The sequence below is a fragment of the Fukomys damarensis genome, unplaced genomic scaffold (genome assembly GCF_012274545.1).
Source record: "Fukomys damarensis isolate Sample0158 unplaced genomic scaffold, DMR_v1.0_HiC HiC_scaffold_15, whole genome shotgun sequence".
NCBI classification, from domain to species: domain Eukaryota; kingdom Metazoa; phylum Chordata; class Mammalia; order Rodentia; family Bathyergidae; genus Fukomys; species Fukomys damarensis.
Window position 1 is genome coordinate 56,309,954 of NW_022900927.1, and position 12,996 is coordinate 56,322,949.

General features: G+C 50.3%; 1 protein-coding gene across 1 annotated transcript in view; it reads right to left on the bottom strand.

The window, feature by feature from the left end:
- Fgd6 (FYVE, RhoGEF and PH domain containing 6) overlaps positions 1 to 12,996 on the bottom strand; it is an 83,863-nt gene that overhangs the window by 14,118 nt on the left and 56,749 nt on the right. Inside the window, exons 8-9 of the mRNA XM_010629223.1 lie at positions 12,346 to 12,433; positions 1,493 to 1,543 (exon numbers count right to left, since the gene is read on the bottom strand). Coding sequence (XP_010627525.1) covers positions 1,493 to 1,543; positions 12,346 to 12,433 — 139 coding nt within the window. The remainder of the gene's footprint in view (positions 1 to 1,492; positions 1,544 to 12,345; positions 12,434 to 12,996) is intronic.

Here is a 12,996-nt window from a genome sequence, read left to right on the forward strand (position 1 = left end):
ACACTCTGCACTCGCAGCTCAGGAAGCGGACGGGGGCCGGGCTTGGCCGTGTCCTTCCCGGGGAGCTGCCCTCCGCCCCAGCAGCGGGGACTCCTGCACATGCTGGGAGATACCTAGTGGCTGTCAGTGGGCGACCATTTACCAACTCCCACCTGCTAGAATCAGACTAAGACAGGGAAGCTGAGCCCTTATATTTTAATTCAGTTTAGTTGTTTTTTTTTTTTTTAATTTAGGGTTTTTGTTTGTTTGTTTGAGACAGGGTCTTGCTACTGTAGCCCAACTGGGCTTAGGCCTTCAGTGATCTTCCTGCCTCAGCCTCCCTCTCAAAGCTGGGATCACAGGCATGAGGCCAGCAGCAGTCCAGGAAAGCAGTTTCCCTTCCAGGGGACCCAGCCACCCCTCAGAGCTCCGGAGTGGGGCTCCACCATCTGCCCCCTGGACATCTTCCCTGCTTTCCTGCAATACAATTCCTAGGGCGGGAGGAGCCTTGGGACTTAGTAAGTACACAAATCATAATACCCAGCCACTTGGCCACCTGAAGTTCCTTTTACTTTTCAAAAATATTTATTTATATTTATTTAATTTGCAGTAGTGGGGACTGAACTCAGGGCCTTTGTAGTGAGCTACATCCTCAGCCTCCAGCACCTTTATTTTTTATTTTTATTTTTTTAAGAGACATGAAGAGGATTCATGAGGTGTAGATACAGATATCTGCTTCTGATATATTCAAGTGAGTGTGGGTGCTCTGAGAAGTGAAGCACCTATCTTTTATTATTTTGAGACTGGGTCTCACTAAAATGCAAAACTCCCCAGATGGGGGCTCCAACTTGGGATCCTCTGGCCTCGGCCTCCCTGAGTGCAAAGATTCTAGGCGTGCACCACCACACCCGGCTCCATCCTCATTTCAGAAAGATGAAGAGTGGCCATCTGTACAACACGACCCTATTACAGCCGCAGCGCGACTGAGAACACAGGGGAGGACTTCCAGACGCAGCCACTGTGCTCGCCCTTGTAGAGGCTGCCTGCGAGGCTGATTCTGCCGTCAAATCTGCCTCCCAGCACTGATGTACTTCCTTACCAAGTTCTCTTTTAATCTGCTTAGAAGACCTGGTTTTCCAGACAGGGTCTTACTCCATAGTTCACACTGGTCTGGAACTTGCACCAATCCTTCTCCCTCGGCCTCCCAAGTGCTAGGATTACAGGTGTGCACTATGTTTTAAAGCTTCACGTCCTCTTATGAGGTGGGCGTGTGTGTGATTTTAGTTTTTTGTTTGTTTGTTTGTTTTGCAGCACTGAGGATAGAATCTGGGATCTCTGTACCATGCTACAACCCCAGACCTTCCTGACTCTGCCTCCGCCTCTCAGAATGCTGGGACTATAATCTGTGCCACCGTGCCCAGCTAAAAACAGTTTTGTCTCTGAGTTCTGAGACTGGTATAATTTTCCTTTCCGGGCCTAAAGAAACATGAGATATCTCTGCCAGGGTGTTTACCTTGAGTGTCTCTGTATTCTCCAGAGTCTTCCAGGAGATTCTTCAAGTAACCTAGGGAAGAACAAAGTTCCAGTATTTAGTGCCACAAAGGCCCTGGGCGCCGAACCTTCCATGTCGTCTGACACAGGAGTGAGCTCTGCTGACCTGTGTGACTTCCCAACAGCCAGGGAGAGCAGAGTGTGGGCCCGAAGGAGTCAGGGTAGACACCTCAGGCAGCCTGCCAGGGCCCCGTGGTCCTCCCAAGAAAAGGAAGAGGTGACTGGCCGGCTGACCTCATACCAGCCCCAACCCCAACACACAGCGCAGCCAGCACCAAACCTGTGGCATGGCGACTGGATGCTCAAGAGCGAAATCTCAATGCTGAAGGACCTTCATACGTACATACGGTGCTGCGCTTTCCTTGTGGTCTTGGGGTGAACCCAGGGCCTCTGCACTGAGCTACATCCACAGCCTCTTTTAAATTTTAATTTGGAAACAGGGTCTTGCTAAATTGTCCAGGATGGGCTTGAACTTGTGATCCTCCTGCCTCAGTCTCCCAGAGCACTAGGATTACAGGTGTGCCACCATGCCTGGCTTAAACCAGTGGTTTTCAGTGAGGGAAACCCGCTAGCCTGGGGTGGGGGTGACAAATGGCAATGCTTACAGACATTTTTGTAGGCACAGCTAGGTTGGGGTTCCTGGAATTGGTGAGAGGCTACAGATGCTGCTAAATCATCTTATGACAGCCTGAAGACAAAGAAGTGTCCAGCTGGGCTTGAGAAACTCCGGAGTATAGGAAGACTGAGTCAGGGTGCAGCGGCGCATACCTTTAGACCCAACACACCAAAGGCTGAGGCAGGAGGATCACAAAATTAGTCCCACCTGGGAAATTTAGCAAGACTCTGTCTCAGAATAAAGTGGCATACAGTGTTCCTTATAATATGAAAAACACTGAAGCAAAAAGTTGTATTGAAGAAGTCTTTTGTTGGTGGTATACTTCTATAAACCCTCTACTTAGGAGGCTGAGGCAGGAGGATCACCATGAGTTTGACACCAGTCTGGGCTACATAGTGAGCTCATGGCCAGCCTGGACTACACTGTGAGACACTTTTAAAAAAGGCCTTGATGGTGGCCTGCCTCGCAAGCGCAAGGACCCGAGTTCGATCCCTGGTACCCAAAAAAAAAAAAAAAAAAAAAAAAAGGTATGCTAAAAAAGGCCTTGAACAACAACAAAGTCTTAGCCAAGAAATCTGACAGAATTAAAACAAAAAAAGCAAAAAGCCTTGACCATCAGAGAATGTCACAGGAGTTCAAAACAAACAATACCAACCCCTTTCCCTGGAACTCTCAGCCCCTGCCGTGGCCACGGCCCCTATCAACTTTCTTGCTGGTGCCTGACACGGGCCACTTTCCTTCCACACTGACCCTGCACGGCCGGCTCCACGGTGTCTCTAGTGCTGCCTTCCCCATCCCCGCAGAGAAAAGCTCAACTCGTATTTCTACATGTGTGCATCCATGTGCGTGTAGTGCTGGGGCTCGAACCCAGGGCACCTGCTATGTAAGCTCTGTGCCTACCGCTCAACCATACCGCAACCCTCAACTCAGAGCCCACAATTATCCCAGATAGGTAAGCGAGGTACAGGTCTGGCTGGGACAAGGGCACCGCCTGTGTGTCTCCCAGCACACCAGTAGAGGCCTAGCGTGTGCGCTGAGCCTTGTCTCTGTCCAGCTGTGGCCTTGCCCGTCCCCCTAGTCGGACGCCTCCATCGCCCGTCCAAGGACACTCCAATAACCAATCCTGCTAAGCCAAATATATTACTCCCCCTTCGCCACTCCCCCTTCCAAAACTTTATAAATTGCTGGCTGAACTTATTAAAAGTGGAAGCGTTCCAGAAACCTCCCCGGAGTCAGCTCGGTGATTCCGCGCCTTGCCCTCCCAGTCCGAGTTCCTGAGCCGTGCTCCACGAGGGGGCTCACGGACAAACACAACACAGATACCTCCTCGCCAAAAGAACCTCCCATTCACCCTTCCCACCCCCACAGTGTTTTGAGACAGGGTCTCACTGGGTGGCTCAGGCCAGCCTCGAACTCACTGTGGAGCCCAGGCAGGCCTCGAAATCGCAGCAGTCCTCCTGCCTCAGACTCCCAGTGTTGGGATCAGAGGTATGTACCACTGCTCCCCATTTGACAGAACTATTTTCTCCCTTTATGTGAGATGTGACAAGGCAGCTGCTTTGTGCTTCTGCTGTCTTATTAGACTCAAAACTACTCGTGGGCGTGGTGGAACATACCAGGAATCCCCGGACTCTGGAGGCTGAGGTAGGAAGATCTGCAGGTTTTGGCCTAGCCTGGGCCAATCAGCAAACCCCTGTCTTGTTTTGCAAGGGTTGGGGATGTAGCTGAGGGAGGAGGCCCTGGATTCCACCCTGTGAACTCTCGGCTCACACATACTAAGCAAGCACACACTTTAGCACTAGCCAGACCCGCCCCTGTCCCTGCTCGTCTGCCTCAGTTCAGTAAAAGGCCAGAAGTGGTTCTAATGCCAGGAGGAATCCAGAAAAGGAAAGGCACCTCCTACACATTTTTAGCACACCCAGCCTTCCCTGAGCAATGCCAGGGAAGGAGCAGAATTTCATCCTGTGGGTTTATAAAGCGACGCTCACAGGCACAAAGCGAAGCTGGGTGCGGGGCTGCACGCCTGTGACTCCAGTTCTGGGGAGGCAGAGGAAGGAGGATCGCCATGAGTTCAAGGTCAGCCTGGACTACACAGGGAGGCCCTGTCTCAAAAAAAAGCACCAACGAAAGGTACAAAGAGAAACCTGGGTGTCAGCGTCCGATGACACACACAATGAGGGCAGACACTCACCCAGCTGCTGGGACTTCCTGTGTCTGAGACCTCGAGTCTAGACACAGGATCCTGGTGCCCAGAGCTCCCTGAAATTAAGAAAGGCCGAGGGCCACACTCAGCTTCTGTGCGCTGAGGCACAGACTCCATCCAGTCCCCCTTGTTGGCCGATCTCAACGCCCATGCGCACGTTAGCCGGCAGGACTTTCCTTGTGCTTCTTGTTAGCTGGGGGTGTGGAAGGGAAGCAGGTTTACTCAGAGCTCCCGCTCTTGCACCCAGGAGGGGAACTCTCTCCAAACTGTGGTCTCTATGCCAGCTGCTCCAAGCAACGTCCATGTGCACAAATCCCGACCCCAGAACCGGTGTGCTGGTGGGCCTCAAAAGCTCCTGCTAGGTTTTGCTTTTTCTCCTGCCTTGTACTCAAGCTCAGCCACCAGCCTGCGAACCTGACCGCTGAGAAGAGTAAAGACACAAACTGCCGAGTGGAGCCCGTGGCTTCACACCGTCAGACTGACGTGACCGGGTTCTGTCTGCCCCGTTTGCCCATTTTAGTTTCTTCTTCTTTCCTTTCATTTTTACTTTTGTTTTTTGAGACAGGGTCACGCTACATAGTTCAGAGTGGCCTCGGACTCCTGCCTCAGCCTCCACAGTGCTGGGGTCACAGGACTGCGCCACCACACCCGGCAGATTTCTTTGTTAGTGTGTGTTTGCAGGGCATGGCAACACACACTGTGAGGAGCTGGCGCATGGACTTCACACGTCTCAATTCCGTTACCTCCCCTCCCGTCTCAGATTCCCCTACCATTTGCAAATGTCTATCTCCATGTTTTCTACTACCCATCTATCCATTCGTTTTGTTCTTTAGATTATACTTTGAGTTCCTCACATGAAAGAAACCATGTGGGGCCAGGGATTTAGCTCGGTGGCACCATACCTGCCTTACAAGCGCAAGGTCCTGACTTCAATCCTGAGTACCAACAACAAAAAAACAAAAAGAAACCATGCAATATTTAAGCTTTTGTACCTGATCTATTGCACATAACATCATGGTCTCAAGGAGCATCCGTTTTCCTACAAATGATTTAAATTTATCCTTCTTTATGGCTGAGCAGTATTCCGTTGTGTGAAAACAGCAGTCTTCATCCTCACTTCCAAGACGTAGCTATCATGAGGCACGCTACTCCCATCTGCTAATTTTTAAAAATCTCCAATCTCCAAATTTCAGTTTTGTTCTGGGCTTGGTGGTGCACACCTGTAATCCCACTACTTGGGAGGCTGAGGCAAGAGGATTGCTATGAGCTTGAGGCTAACTTGGACTACAAAGTGAGTTCAAAACCAGCCTAAACTACATAATGAGACCCTATCCCCCCACAAAAACACAAAGTAAAAAAAAACCCTCAATTTTGCTGCTCATCCCTATGTTTCAGGTACAGCTTAGCCTTTTGACAGCTTTTCTTTCTTCAAAGGAGATGGTCTGCATTGCCCTGCAGCAGTCAAGGAGAGGCCCTGAGTCAGAAGGCGGGGCACTGGGGGGAAGGAGACCAGACAGCCTGCTCAGGGGCAGGGTACTCACCACCCTCACGTCTGCACAAGGGTTTAGGACAGCAGGACGCAGACTGCTCAGTGGGCCAATCAGATCTGTAATATCACGTGGCCCCCTGCCTCCACAATACTGTCTGAAACTTCACTGAACAAAAGACTCTGCCGCTGAGTTTTGTTGTTGGGTTTCTTTTTTTTTCTTTGAGTCAGGGTCTTTCTGTATATTCCAGGCTGGCCTTCGACTTGCAGCAATCCTCACGGGTGTGCACCACCATGCTCAGCTCAATTTTTTTAAATAAAAGAAAACAATGAAGATCGGCCGTGCGGTCATCAGGAGATGCACCCTCTGGCCACCAGGTGGCACTGTTGATTAATAAAAGTTAATTAACTCCTGGTCGCCATCAGCCACAACAGCAGCACAAATATAGGCAGCACACCAGGCACAGCCTCCACGTTCTGCAAGCACCTTTCTCCAGGGCCTGGGTGAACAGACACAGGCCTCTCTGGAGACCTCAGAGGCTCGGAGTCCTCCGGGAGGACAGGCTGAGACGAGGTCCCTGCTGTGTGGGGGCGCGGCTGGCCGGAACCTGGTGTGCATCACCACTCCTGGCACATCCTGAGCTGTCTAGACAGGGGCTGCAGCCAGCCCTGCTGCTCATTACCTCCGCAACTGCCACCAACTTAAAAGCCAGCCCTCGGGCGTACTACAGCTGGCCTTTGCTGAACATTAGTCACCCGAGGGGGTCGGGGACTTTCTGCATGCAACACCCACGGATTCCTAGACCGGGTGCTGAGGGACAGGAAATGAGTGTACAAGAGCTTTGGGGTTTTCTGGACAGAGAGAATTTCACTGTGCAGCCCAGGATGGTCTAGGATTCAGAGTTCCTCCTGCCCTAGCCTCCCAGATGCTGGGATTACAGGCAGGCACTGCCACATCTGGCAAGTGTTGTGAATCTGAGGACAACTCTTGCTTTGTATTATTCAGGTGTCTTCTGTTCCTCCATTAAATATGTAGTAAGTCCAACAACACAGGCAGCATTATGGGACGCCGAGAAAAACCTAGGCAATAAGCCTGTTTTACTAAGGTTCAGATTTTGAAAGAAAAAATTTAAAAGCACCCTGCTTGTGACACGAAGTTCAGATCATTTTAAGTACCAAAATGAAGATCTATGTGTCAGGTTACAAGAGTGACATCTTCCAGGAAGCTTGGTAAAGCAGTCAGGAGCCCGAGACAGAAATTCTTGCTCTGGCCCAGTCCTAGCTGTGCGAGGTACAGGACTCTGGCTGTGTTCCGTAACATATTTCCTCTCTTTTGTGTTTTCTTTGGACATGGGATCTTTCTGTGTAGCCCAGCACGGCCTTGAACTTGTGATCCTTATTACAGGTGTGTACCACCACGCCTGACTGCAGAGCATTTTTCTAAATGAACTTTTATTTTTTATTTTACTTATTTGTGTGTTTTTTTGGTACCAGGAATTGAACTCGGGTCCTTGTGTTTGCAAGGCAAGGGGCAGAACCACTGAGCCAAATCCCCAGGCCCAGGATGGCCTTTAATCCTGGCTGCCTCTGCCTCCCCAGTGCTGGGATCCTGGCTAAATCAATAGCTTGACCTGTCTTTTTTTTTTTTTTTCATATTTCGTATTATTCCTTGAGAGCAACGGGAATACAACTTTTAATTTTTAAAAATATTGGACATATATGTCACAGAAACCTTTCCTAAGGGGACATGCCAACTTAAAATATTTTAAGTATATGAGAATATCAGTCTCAGGAAACGACTGCCAGTTTTATATGTTGTATTTTCTTAAAAACACAGTAGAGGAAACTGCTAACTTATTCTAATATTTTCATTATTCACAACAGTTAACAGGAATCATTATTTTCCTAGGCTGGGGGTAGGAGTGCACACCTGTCACTCCTGCACTCAGAGGGATGAGGCAGGAGGATTGCTGGGTGGGGGGGATACAGTGAGTTTAAGGTCAGCCTGGGCTACACAGAAAGACTCTGTCTCCAGAAAACACCAAACCCGCACTAAAAGATTTCTCCACCCCAACTATCAACCAAGATCGGACTGAGGTGTAGAGGGTGTGTTTTGCCAAGTGAAGAATCAAGTGAATGCGGCAGGAAGAGTCCCTGTGGAGCTGAACCGCAGGGTCCTCCAGCTGGACTCCTGATGATCCCCAATTATTTCAGAGCCCGTGAGGGCAACGCTGCCCCGATTTCTGCTTGCGACACCTTTGCCTAGACAAGTCCTGACGACAGAGGTGTGCGGTGGCTTGGGAGGGTCCGGGTCAGAGCTGCCCTGGATCTCGGGCAAGAAGGGCTCTGCGGCCACGTGGGCTGGGAGAGCACGGGCCCTACAACCCAGGGCGCCAGCAAGCACGCGCATGCGCCGTCCACACGCGCCCTACCCGCCCCGGAGAGGCAGGCAGCAAAGCGCGGGGATGCTGGCGGCCTTGCGCTGCTGTCCCCAAGAGCACAGTTGCTTGTTACACAGCAGCTCACAGCAGAAGCCTTCAAATACGCTTGTTCCGCACCACTGCACAGTCGTGGGCCGTGTGAGCCCCGTGTGCCACCCGATCGTCTACCAAGCGCCGAGGGCCACAGCACTTTCTTTTCTTTTCTTTTTTTTTTTTTTGGAACCAGGGATCAAACTCTGGTACTTATGATTGCTAGACAAGCGGCGGCACCTCTGAGCTAAATCCCCGGCCCTAGCACTTTCTAACTCACTCGTGGGTTGAACTTACAGCTTCAGAAAACCGTAACAGATGTTTTAATATCCTGCTTTTCATCTACAAGAGAGATCTGGGGTTTCTAAAACTTGCATGGGTTTAATGCCATCCCGGATGCACAGCAAAGTCCACAGGAGAGTGTAATACACTGTTAAAGCAACCTTTATTGTAATATAAATATTTTTAACTAGATCAAAGAAACTACCTGATCCACACCGATTCAAAGTTCAAAGGACTGTGTTTCCCCCTAAACATACAAGTTAAAAGGGTTTTTTCCGAGGAATTTTTAATATATTTCCTCTACTATGGTCCTGACTGACTGAATTTGCTTCAATACCAGTGCAATACCTTTTCACATATGCAAGGTTTTGTACTGAGAAAAAAATTATGCAACATATAACATCAGTAGAGACAAAAACATCTGGATGACCTATGATAGTCATTTCTGAAGGGTAGATGGGGGTTTTACTTACTGTACTACGTGTATAGTTCATGTGTATAAAAGATCTCTTCGAAGATAAAAGTGAACTTTACAAAAATACTGAGTCACCAGATCGTCACCCTCTACACGGTAAATGCCGCTGTGGCCACTACTTGCATTAAGTCTGCCTCTGCCTTCAGAGGGTTTACAACCTACTCAAGGAGACACAATGGACTCGGGGAGTAACCAAGAGGCCCAAAGATTCAGGTACAAAACCAAATTCAGGAGCAGAGGCAGAAGAGCTCAGTGGCCATCACGGAGTACTGAGGAAGAAGAGTCCTGGCAAGGGCACCGCTGTGACCAGATGTCCATCCAGCTCAGGTGGCCCGGATTAATATTTGTTGAGTGGGGCCAGGAATTTAGCTCAGAGGTTCGGTGGCCTGCCTTGCAAGTGCAAGGACCCGAGTTCAATCCCCGGTACCAAAAAAAAAAAAAATTTGTTAAGTGAAAGATCCATGAAAGACTGGTGGGGTGTCGTGGCGCACACCTGTAATCCCACACTCTGAGGGGCTGAGGCAGGAGGATCCCAAGTTCAAAGCCAGACTGGGAGGCTTAGAAAATCTGTCTAAGAAAGGGCTGGAGGTGTAGCTCAGTGTGAGGGGCCTGGGCTAAGTGCCAGTACAATGGAAAAAAAGCTTGGGTGATTCTGGGCTGTCCACTACACTGTCTGTATACCATGAATAAGGAAGTTTTCAACTTTCTAATCAACACAGTGCAAGCTGGTTCCTCGTGGAGGCATGAATGAGGCAATCACACGCCTGAGTCCAGCAGGGCCTCCCAGCGGCCCATCGCTCACCACACAGCAGCGCTGCCTCTCTGCCCTGCACAGTGTGGCTGAACACTTGTTATTCCAAAGGGGAAATATAAGCACTTAGCACACAAGGCTGCCAGAGGATTAATAGGCAGAGTGTACTTATCTAAAGTAAGGACCCATCGCTTAACTGGCCGACGTGAGTCCATAAAAATCTAGCAATCCAACGCCTAAGGCTAAGTGCATAGACAGGAGGGAGGCTCTGGCAGCAGCGGCAGTGGCAAAAAATAATTCTACATCATGTCATTAGAAGCAGCCAGAACACTGCAAGGCTGAGGACCGGAAAATCAAAGCTTAAACAAAAATGGTAAACAAAGCCTGAATATTCAGGCCCGAGTGTCGCGAGGCTACAGGACTGTGACTGCCCAGTGAGTGCTGCCTGTGAGGCCCTGGCCACTCCATGTGTGTTACCTTTTGGAGAAGACGTGGCCTCTAAGACCCTGTATCTTACTTCTCCAAAGTTCTATCTCAGTGTGGTTCCTTTGGCCAAAGACAGGTGGGCTTCAGAAATGTCTTAACTTGGGTTACAGAGCTTCAGAGGTTATCTAACCTCAGCCAGCTATTCTGGTGGGGGTGAGAGAGTAATTTATAGATACAAGATGCACTCCCTGACCACAAGAGTTTATAATCCAATTAGGGAGCCATTACCTTAAATTACATAAATATTAGCAAGTTTACATATAAATATCTGCAAAGCCACATGTCACTGAAGCTAAGGGACACAGGAATGGGAAAGATCACAGGTGACTTCCAAGAGAATGGAGGGTCGGGGCACAGTGGTGCACACCTGTGATCCCAGTTCTTGGGAGGCTGAGGCAGGAGGATCACGACGAGTCAGAGGCTACATCGGGCTACACAGTGAGTTCAAGGCCAGCCTGGACTGAAGTGCGAGACTCTGCCTCAACCCTTTCTGAATAAAAATCACTTCTTAACCCTAATTAACCCTCATATTTCACTTCCAGGAAGGAGTACACATTAGCTGCTGTGGCTTTGCACGCTCCTGCGCCTTTTGCTGGAGTGTTTAATGCACACAATGCGGGCGCCGAGTTGGTACACACTCAGGCGTTCTGCAGACCAGGCCCTCAGCAGTGCGGCACACGTTTGGGGCCCAGCATCTCCTCACTGAAAGCACCCAGCAGCTCCAGGGAGGCTTCAGCGCCGTGAACAGAGCCGAGTACAGTGAGAGCCCTGCTCCAGGCTGGACCTTCAGGCTCCTTCCTTGCTTCCTTTTCCCTCATAATTATTATTTTATTTTTTATTTATTGAGAAAATCGAACCCAGGGCCACACACACACACACACACACACACAAAACCAGCGCTCTAACCCGAAGCTGCACCTCCAGTCCTTTTTATCTGACACAGAAACCAGGTCTAGTTAAATTGCCCAGGCTAGCCCAAAACCTGCAATCCCTCTTGCCTCAGCCTCCAGGAATTACGGGCTTTTAAAATTATTACAGTGATAAACAAGACAGCCAGCTCCAAAACCACACACACACACACACACACACAAAACCAGCGCTCTAACCCGAAGCTGCACCTCCAGTCCTTTTTATCTGACACAGAAACCAGGTCTAGTTAAATTGCCCAGGCTAGCCCAAAACCTGCAATCCCTCTTGCCTCAGCCTCCAGGAATTACGGGCTTTTAAAATTATTACAGTGATAAACAAGACAGCCAGCTCCAAAACCTCACAAAAGATATAGACAATAACCAAGAAAGCGAAACGAGGGTACAGCAACTACTGCCACCGACAGCAACACACGCTGAGGTTACAGCGCAGAGCGTGCACCGCACCGCAAATGACCAATGCGCATGCGCGGGGCCCGGCGCCCTGGGAGGGGAAACCCCACCTCACTTCCGCTCTGCTGACGTTGGCGCCGCGCTAAGCAGGCGATTCACTCCTGTTTGGTTTTTGGATTTTTTTGAGACGGAATCTCACTGTGTTACCCAGGCTCCTCTCATACTTGGGGCCTCAAGCTATGTTCTGCATCAGCCTCCCAAGCAATGGGACTAAGACACATGCCACCGTGTGTGTCCCTCCAAGGATGATTGGGTTTTTTTTGTTTGTTTTTTTTTAAGTACCGGGGATTGATCGCTTGCAAGGCAGGCCACCGAACCACTGAGCTAAATCTCTGGCCCTTGTTTTGTTTTTAGACAGGGTCTCACTATGTAGTTCAGGCTGGCTCTCACACTCGGGAACCCTCCTGCCTCAGCCTGCCAAATGCTGTGGTTACAGGTGGTTAGCATCATGCCCAGCGGCCAAAGCTCATTCTCAAGTAGTTGGGAAAGTGCCTTGTTGGGATGAATTATGTGAATGAGGAGTGCCTCGCATGTAGGACTGGGATGGAGACGGGCAGGAAAGCTGGGTGCGCATGCGCAGGGCCCATCCACGACCTGAAAGCCCAGATGAACGACCCGCAGGCGGTGCCTCAGCACAGAGGTGGGGGTACTCACGGAGAGGCCCACCTGTCAGCAGCAGCTGGTACTGCGGGATTCTCTGCACCAGCTTGAGCAGGTAGTGCTTGAGGGCCAGGCTGGCGCAGCGAGGGCTCGTCTGAAAGGAAAAGGCACCGCTGTAAACACGGTGACTTCATTTTTAACCTTTCGTTTTGTTTTGCTGGAGACCGGGTCCCTCTATGTAGCCCAGGCTGGCCTCGGCTTGTGGTGACGACCATCCTGTCCCGAGGGTGGGATCACAGGCCTGGCCCTCCCACCCTCCAAAGGCTTCCTGCCCACAAGCTCTCTCCTCAGTCTGCAGACACCTCCGCCACTCCCCTCAGAGCCCAGCTGAGGGGAGCAACACATGGCTCAGCACTGCTCGAACTTCTCACAGCACAGATGCTCGCGGGGGTCAGGAGTGTGCGGATTTACTCAGGTTTCTTCCTTTCCTTTTTTTCTATTGTTTTGGCAGGGTCTTAACTTTGTAGTGCAGGTTGAACTATGTAGCCCAGCGTAGTCTTGAACTTGCAGCTATCCTGCTTCCTCGGCCTCCTGAGTGCTGGGATTGCAGGCCTGCATCACCACGCCCTGCTTGGCTTGGCTTCTCTGCTTTTCTTTTTCTTCTGCAGTACTGGGACCCAGGGTCTCCTGCATGCTAGGCAAGTGCTCTACCGCTGA